The sequence below is a fragment of the Nicotiana sylvestris genome, chromosome 8, assembly GCF_000393655.2.
Source record: "Nicotiana sylvestris chromosome 8, ASM39365v2, whole genome shotgun sequence".
Lineage (NCBI taxonomy): Eukaryota > Viridiplantae > Streptophyta > Magnoliopsida > Solanales > Solanaceae > Nicotiana > Nicotiana sylvestris.
In genome coordinates, this window is record NC_091064.1 from 181,560,659 (window position 1) to 181,569,986 (window position 9,328).

The window sequence follows — 9,328 nt, forward strand, 5'->3', positions numbered from 1 at the left end:
GTTTAAAGGAGGTCTGTCTGAGCCCTTTTATTTGTTTATATGCTTTCCCCAAACTTGCTATATGTGTTTTGTTTGTCGCCTTAGTATTTTACCTTTTAAAACCACAAATAAGTCCAATACTTCATCCCTCTAAGATTAGTAGTCCCAAGTGCCTCCGGGGCTGATAGGATTGGGGCAGGTAATAGCATGCAATAAGTAAATGAGACCATTCCGCGCTTTAATACCTTAACAGGGTGGGAAATGGTAGATATGGATATGATGACCACGCAATAACATCACGTGTAGCCCCTCACTGATGAGTGGTTACCGGATATTGTGTGGGGTGATCCATATTATTAAGAAACCTAGGACCCCCTTTACTTTGTTTTTTTGTTTCTTTTAAATATTTTTATACCGTTTCTTTCAAGAACAACAACTCTTTTTAGTTCCTTTTTCTTACTTTTGTTTATTTGTAACCATTACGTGAAAATCCCCTCTTATCTAAGTCACAACAATAGTTTGGCCGGGAACCACACTAGTGGATCCTGAGGGTGTCTAACACCTTCCCCTTGGTATAATTTCAAGCCCTTACCCAATCTCTGGTTACTCAAAACAAACCCCTCCTAGTGTCCTAACGCACTTTAATCATTAGGCGGCGACTCTTCAATTCAAACCCAATTCCCGAAAGGGAATGAGTTGTCCTCCCAAATGTCATAAAACGGATTTCACGAGAAAAAGAGGGCGCAACAGGTTTGAGGTCGAGGTAGAGGATGGGTGTACTAATGAGGTGAACCCCTCTGGCCATGCCATGGTCCAAAGACAACCATAGCGACATCTTCCTTCTTCTTCTTTCCTAGCAAGCTTCCGGTACCACTTTGGATTGCCTGGGTGGTGGTTGCTTTTATAGCAGAATAACTCATGATCTTGCTCGACTTGAGCCCCTCTTCCACCATTTCTCCCATCTTTACCACATCATTGAAAGACTTACCAATGGCTGAGATCAAGTGGCCATAGTAAGTGGGCTCCAGGGCTTGAAGAAAGTATTCAACCATCTCATCTTCTTCCATTGGAGGATTGACTCGTGCATCTTGCTCCCTCCATCGGAACCCATATTCTCTAAAGCTTTCACTGGGTTTCTTTTCCACCTTGGTCAGAGATAGGCATTCTGGAACAATGTCTATATTGTGTTGAAAGTGCCGAGAAAAGGCCTGAGCCATATCATTCCATGTGTACCACCTACTGGCGTCCTGGCGGGTGTACCATTCTAAAGCTTCCCCACTCAGACTCTGCTGAAGTATGCCATCAGTAATTCGTCTTTTCCCCTAGCACCTCTCATTTTACTGCAATAACCCCTCAGATGAGCTACAGGATCCCCATATCCGTCGTATAAGTCAAACTTGGGCATCTTGAACCCGGTAGGCAGTTGGACATCGGGGAACAAACACAAATCCTTATAGGCCACACTCACCTGGTTTCCCAACCCTTGCATATTTCTCAATGATTTCTCCAGACTCTTTACCTTCCTAAACATCTCCTCTTGCTCTGCGTTTTTGGGTGGTTTGTCAGTTTCAACATGAGGCTCAAAGTGGGGAGTGTAGGAGTAAGGATTTGGGACTTTGAATGTGGGTTCCGGGGCATAATATTGGGTATCTGGAGCTGGGAATGCAGGCTCACTAGAGGATCAGTGGAGGGGGTACGAAAATAGGAGCAGATGTCGGAGAAGAGTACGAGGTTGTTTTGGCTGGTGGAGCCTGAAAAGTTTGGGCCAAAGTGTCGGGGTAGTTATGGTAAGGGGTAAAGCCCGGTGCGTGTTGTGGGGAGAGATCAATGGTATTGGGCATCTGGGATTGGGAGAGTGGTGGAATGGAAGCAGGGTTTTTTGTGTAGTTGGTAGGGAACGAGGGTGGAGGGTGTCCCTTAATCCAGGCCTGATACATCTCTGCCATCTGATGTTTCAACCTTCGGACCTCTTCTTGCAGTTCTGATTTCAACTCAACCATCTCCCTTGGTGGATCTACAGCTCCAGTGTCTGTTTCCTTGCTAGCCATGACTGTTTGACGCTTTGATTGGGTGTTGTATGGATGACTTGCCAGGATGCCAACAAACTAACCACCTTCCTGAAAACTGAATAAAAATAACAGAGGACAACAACACAAAACCACCATGTTAGCGTTAGGGCATTTATCAAATAATAATATCACGTTACGTGTAATGCACCTAGCAACAATTAATGGTTCTAAAATAGCTTTGAGGGTCGCAGAGTCATATTGCATCGTCCCAATTTGCTCATTTTAGTCCTTCCTTCTCTTTCTTTTCCAACGCCTCTTATCACTCTTTTCTCTTTTTCTTTCTTTCATTTTGAACCAAAAATGATTTGATCGAACTCGGTGTAGGTTGCCTACGTATCATGTCCCTCATGAATCAGACCAAGCATAGTTCTGGAAGAGTGATGGAAAATAAACTAAAAATAAAATCTTTTTGGGATTTTCATTTAAAAGCTTTTCGATATTAAAATACAATGGGAAGTACGATAATGAAAGGCATGACAGACTCAACTACACTATGACAGACTCTGACACTACCTAAAGTACTTAGTACCCCTAGACAGGACACCAAAGTAAAAGACAACATACGACAATCTCAAAACATCTAAATAGAATGACTCCTCAAGCTGCTCCTGAATGCGACGGTCCTGGCTGGGACGGGTCAGATGAAGGTCCGGATGGCCCTGTCAATCCTGTCGAATCTAAGCTCTGTATTATACCCTGCAAGGACACCTCGAAGCTAGGAATGAGAATCCTGGAATGTGCGCCTGCATTTGGAAGGCTGACTCTAGTAAGGTACTCACGGTGTTGTCCCATGTTTTCTACCAACCATGCCAACTGTCATCTCAGTGACTGAAGTGTAGCTCAAACCCCAACCCTTTCTGCTGCACGGGCCTCCTCTGCCTGGGTAAATCGATCCATCAACTGTCTAAGCGATATCCGTGAGGTGGCCTCGTCATCAAATACTTCTCTAACACGTCGGGGCAATGGCCTGCTAACCCCCCGGTGAGTAGACTGTAGCCATATGAAGTACTCATGGGTATACCCCGGTGAATGTGGGTCAGCTGCTAAAATATCCCTACCCATTTTCATTGCATGATGCCAATAGGTCTAGATGTCGACCTCCTTATGAGGCATAGTGTCAAATTCCCTAATGAAGTCATGAGAATCAGGAATGTAGGGGACTTCTTGATGCCTCCCTAACTGACGCATCACTCTAGCAGGGGTATATGGTCTAGTACACCAAAGTCCAATTAGTACCAAGAAGTCTTGCACACGAGATCCTGCTAAGATCACGTCCAAATCAATCCATAAGTATGACCACAAAATCTTCTCTTCAGTCAAGGATCCTAAATAATCAACCCAAGCCTGAACTCCGAGTGGTAAGGCAAACTTATCGAACGTCATTCTATGCTCGATGCAGTTCACTCGATCTCTCAGACAACGGTCAATCACATCTTTCTCAAACATGGCGGCGGGATGTAAATGTTCCATCATCCACAGCTGTAGCAGCAAGTTGCTTCCCTCAAATAACCTCTCACCCTCTAGAATCCTAGTCAAAGCACGATAGATCTCTATCAAAATTGTCGGAACCAAGGTGACCTTACTACTGTGTTTATCATGGAAAAGTGCAAAGGCTATTGACCCTAGATGCGTGCTAATATGTCTACCCTCCAAAGGAAATACTAGAAGACCCAACAATGCAATAGCGAAGACCATAGGACGCCTCTTCTTCCAAGAATCATGTGATATGGAAAATTCATCTACGAAGGTCTCATACCCAGTAGGACGAGCAAACCTCTCGAATAAAAAGTCCAAAGGTACCCAAGACTGATCTAGACATCCCATGTGATTTTCTAAATCCATCCCTATGATCTTAAGGAACTTGGTGCTTGAATGAGCCCTTGTGTAAATCAAATCCTTGTCTAGGTATGGCAGGCGGGTTAACCCGGCTATTTCAGCTAAGGTGGGTGTCATCTCAAGATCCCCAAACTTGAATATCAGTCCCTGTGGATCCCAAAATATCAACATTGCTTCTACAAGATCGAGACGGGGGGTGATGTCCATCAAAGAAATAAGAGTCCCTAATTTACCCTTCAGATCACGCTGCTCAAGTAATGTGAACATGTTCCACCATTTTACTAACCTTCTAGGGACCTTGACCACCATTGATACTCTAACATTGGTGAGTGGATCCATACCTGAATGGGGAAAACATGGTTAATGACTCAAGACATTGTGTGACACCACAATATTTCCTAGGGGACGGTTGGACTATTTTTGCAAAATGGCCTGAGGGGCCAAAAGTGGCTAAAAGTGCAAACTCAACAAAGGTGACCTCAAAGATATGAAAATACCTCACTAAAGCTTATATGGATTCAAACTCCTGATAATCATGGCCCAAAATTAATTTGCAGAAATGACTCATTTTGCAAAAGCGGCCGATATGGCCAAAAGTGGCTAAAGATGCAAACTCAAAAAGGACGGACCTTAAAATAATACGACACCTAATTGTGGACTCAAGATTCTAAGACATGGGTAATTGGTTCACTTTTGCGAAAATAATCTCATTTGCGAGAATGGCCGATGTGGCCAAAAGTGGCTAAACATGCAAAAATTTGGCTAAGACCCCGCAAAGCCAAGAACCTAAGAATTACTAGGAAGACCGGAACCTATGTGGACTGCCTATGTATCTCACCCCGAAAGACGAGAATCAGGTATGCGTAGTTTGGGAAGATTAGATATGGAAGAAAACTTTAAAAATGACACTAATTTGGGAAAAATATATATATATATATATTTCTTTTTGAAAAATGATGGAAAATGTAAATTCTTTTTGAATTTTTTCTTTCTGTTTTTTTTGAATTTTTTGGAAAATGATGGAAAATGTAAAATCTTTTTGGATTTTCTTTTTCATTTTTTTGATTTTTTGGAAAATAATGGAAAAGTGTAAAATCTTTTTGGATTTTTCATTTTTTTGTCTCTTTTTTTTTGAAATAGTAGTGAAAGAAAAATATAACTGGGCCCTGCTTGCTTCGTCTTTCACCCTTCTTTCCCAAGCATTGGTTCGTCAAATGACCTTTTTACCCTCAAAGATGCTACATGTATCACATAGGGATGATTGAATGTCTTTTTGGGCCACTGGCCCATTTTGACAAAATTTGGATAGGCTTCCTACAAAGAGACACGGTACCTGGGACCGAGCCCTGCTAGGTCCAAATGACATGATGCAAATAAAAATGACCTAAAGGCTGACCTACGTTTGGGGTTCACTAACAAGGCAATTCGGGGTGGCATGTGGTCGATGGTGGCTGCTCTAGCTGTCCTCCCACTCCATGCTCCCACGCCACCCCCTAAAGACACGAGTGACTCACAAAAGGGCCGTGTACGCTCAAACGTACTCCGGAAGACTTGTTGCAGAAAGAAGACTCGTGGTTATGCAAATGATGAAAGTTTATGAAGCATTAACACATAAGGGAAAAACTATAAACAAATAAGCAACTAACAAATAAAACGACATAAACAAAATAAAAATTAAATAAAGAAAACAAAACACATAAAAAAACTCAACCGAAAATCCTAAAACGCCAACAAGATCAAGTACTAGCTCGAACCTACAACTCCCCAGCAGAGTCGCCAGAGATGTCATACCCTTTTTTACCAAACTTCACTAAACCCTCTTAAATAAATAAATAAAAGTTAGTAAAGCTCGAAAGGGTTTTTCAATCTTGAAAGTGACAAAAAATAGTGTTCAAAAGAAAATAACTTAGAATCGGCACCTAGCATTGTTTTTTTGGTGTGCCAGGTCACCATTTTTTAGAAAATATTTTTTCTTTTAAAAACATTTGGACTCAAAACTAAGTCTGCATCAGAGATTCAGGTAAGGGGGTTTATTTGACTCGGGGAGAAGGTGTTAGGCACTCCCCAAGTCCCGTGAAGATCACGGTTGCGTACTGGATCTAGTTGGCTTTTAGAGTATTCAAGTTGAGGTAAAAATAACACAGAAAAGGAAAAAAAATAAACACACAAAAGGCTCGAGGTCGTCCCTACCTAATAAAAGAAAATGAAAAGGAAAAGGAAAAAAAGTCCTAAGCTAACCTATACTACGACTTCTCCACCATGCTCGTCAAGGCCTCCAAAATATTTATATAGTTCTTCGGGGCATACCCCGGATAATAATATTTACAAACTTCACAGGGCATTCCCCGGATAAATTAACTAAGGGACAACCTCTCACCTTAAAACTAACAAATATCCTAAGGCTTGCCTACCCAAATGTGATCGGCCTAAGCATGCTTCTAGCAAATACTAACATCGATAAAGAAGATAAAAGGAACTATAAAAGAACTAGGTAAAGGAACAAATCAACTCATGCCCATGTCTTTTTAACTTTCATTTTTATTAGACCTGGCCTGACGCCTAAAGCATGGAGATAAATCAATTGCTAATGGACTTCGGTCTTTCCCCACTCCTCCGCGGCCCAACAATCATACAAAATGCCAATCAAGCAACAGAGAACGAATTCCAAATCACACAAGGAAAAAAGCATATGGAATGACAACAAAATAAAGGCATGGTGGATTAAAATATTATAAGAGCCATATAAATCTAGCCAACCCTCCTCACCTTTTCACTTTTTTGTATTTTGTTATATCACAACATGAATGAGCAGTGGCTTAAACATTCAAGTTGGTCACCTTAGAGTTAGAAAACAAAGACATCCTTAACCAAATAGTAACGACAAATATTGCAGGAATACTAAGTGATGCTCACACCAAACAATATGTCATTTTCATAATTAACTTAACATTTTCGAACCAAGCAGGGTGCAAACCAATCTTAAAAGCCTTTAACACAAATGTCTTAGAACCTAACCATGTGGATATTGTGAGATTAATAGAAGCATACAAGCCAAGAAAACATGTCAATTCGGTCACTGTTAGTTCAAACTTCCATGCTTAACTTCACAAGGATTAACGTTTTCCTTTATCACTTAAGCACAGGGAGATCAAGGCACACAAACAGAGCATTAATTTCAGTTCTTAATGTGCAATCAAGTTATCAAATGCCATAACTCCCATTCAGATGTGACAATCAGTCAAGCCCAAAACTATCATGAATTCGATCTGTTTACCCGTAACGAAGTAGTTCAAAAACTCAATTGAAGATCAGATTTGAAACTGTAGAAAATATAGCCATGAGAACATATATTAAACTCATTCACAAGCTGAACAATCCACCAAAAAGCAATTAAATCAAAAACAAACAGCCACAATCACTACGAATCCATATTAATAATTTCTGAGGATTGATTGAAAATAAGAAAGTCAAGGCGAATAGGGAATGAACCTGTTGGGGCGAATTTTCCTTAAATAACAGCAGGAGATTCAGTGATAATTCAACTTCAGTTTCCAGAATTCAAACGAGATACAGCTTCGAAATCGGACAGAAACCTCGAATAAGAACTCGAAACGGCACTGGAATTTCGAATCCGAAGACGAACTCCAACTCGTACTTCAATCCATTTGTATGTTGTAGTCGAGATTGAAATCGAGGGAAGCAGCAGAAATTTTCTTTTTTTTCTTAATATGTATGGAAACGAAAACAGAAATCCAAAGAAGAATCTGGAAGTCCCAAAACTAAACCCTAGAACTCTTTCCTTCCGATTTTTCTCCAAATTTTTCTCCTATCTTTTCTGTTCAGCCCCCAAAATCTAAGAAACCACCCCAATATATAGGGGGTCTTGAACCTTCTATGCTTCCTCGCCAAGAAATCAATTTTTATCTTCAAATCTGAAAAAAGAACTCCAAAATTCCGAAAATCTCCTTATTTTCGGTAAAAATCTGGGCAAATGGAGGGGTATGATTAATTTTCATTAATCATATCCTACCCTTCGTCCATCATCTACCGTTGAAAGAAATTCACGTGTGAGAAAACAAATCAAAAACGCGGATAAGAAAGAGTAAGGGAATATTCGAACCAAAATCGGTTATTTGTCAGGCCACGTGGAAGAAAGAGAGAAGGGAAAGGGGGACCATGAGTTAACTCGCCGGAATCAGTGAGTTTTCTAGCGAGTTTTGGGAGAGAGGAAGGTGGCAGAGATGAGGGGCGCCGTTTTGGGTTGGTCTCTTTAGGGTTAGGGTTTGGGAAAATATGGCTTTTATATGGTAAGAAGGATAGATATGTACCATTGGATTTTATGAGATAAATGAATAAGATTTAGAGGGGGAAATGGGGCGGGTAGATGGGTCGTATGGGCGGATCTCAAGCTGGTTAAGGGGAAAGGGATGGGCTGCTCAGATTTGGGTCTCTTCTTGCCCGAAATTGGGCTAAAATTTAGTGGGTTCTAACTCTTTTAAATCCAATAATAAGAAACTTGAACTTTTCTTTTTTAGAAAAATGATTTAAAATTGATTCTAATTAATTAAAACAAAATATATCATACTGTGAAACTATATTTTTTATATATCTTTTTTTATATAAATTTTTATATTCAAAAATAAAAGTGAAAATCATGGCAAAAACAAAAGTATATTGCTATAAAAATATTAATAACCTAAACTAAATAGAAATAAGATAAAATATGAAACTATTTTTTGTATTTTTTTCAATGATTATATTAAAATAAAAGTAGGTTAAAAAATAATATATCTTTCCAAAATACCTAATATTGAATTAAATAGAAAAGTGAAACTACTTTTTTTTGTATTTTTCCCTTTTTTGTGCCTAGAAATAGAATTAAATTTAAAAATAGAGTGAACTAATATAGGAACAAACTCAAGTAATATTCAAAGAATACTAGGACTATTAAGGGTAATTATAATACGCGGGTCAAAAATTACATGTCTACATCGATTTGTGTGGCAAGTCCATGTCTTTTTCCAGAAGGTTTTTATGTGAAAATTTGATCAAAAATGTAAAATCGTGCTTTAAAACTTATTGAGTTGACTTCAGTTAACATTTTGAGTAAACAGACCCGGATCAATATTTTGACGGTCCCAATAAATCCGTATTGTGATTTGGGACTTAAGTGTATATCCGAAATCGAATTCGGAAGTCCCTAACTTGAATTATCGCCATTTGTTGAAAACTAGAGTTTAAAGGTTTAAAGAAATTCCAAGTTTGACCGTAGTTTGACTTTATTGCTACCGGATTCGAATTTTAGTTCCGAAATTTGGTATAAGTTCTTTATAGTATTTTATGACTTGTCTGCAAATTTTGGTACAAAAAGGAGTTAATTTGACGTGATTCGGACGTATGGTTGAAAAGTTGCATGTCCTTAAGTTCCATTGAAAATTTTATTC

The 9,328-nt window shown here is 39.5% G+C and overlaps 1 protein-coding gene across 1 annotated transcript; it reads right to left on the bottom strand.

Annotated features, from left to right (window-relative positions):
• Positions 1-2,469: 2,469 nt before the first annotated feature.
• LOC104216038 (uncharacterized) lies at positions 2,470-7,825 on the bottom strand. The gene is made up of 2 exons (XM_009765997.2): positions 7,374-7,825; positions 2,470-4,225 (listed from the first exon to the last, which is right to left on the bottom strand). Exon 2 carries the CDS (start codon positions 4,221-4,223, stop codon positions 3,135-3,137), a length of 1,089 nt encoding a protein of 362 aa, XP_009764299.1. The 5' UTR covers positions 4,224-4,225; positions 7,374-7,825; the 3' UTR covers positions 2,470-3,134.
• Between the last annotated feature and the right edge of the window lie 1,503 nt (positions 7,826-9,328).

Coding starts and splice junctions, on each gene's coding strand:
- LOC104216038 (XM_009765997.2), bottom strand. CDS start 4,223: ATGGATCCACTCACCAATGTTAGAGTATCAATGGTGGTCAAGGTCCCT.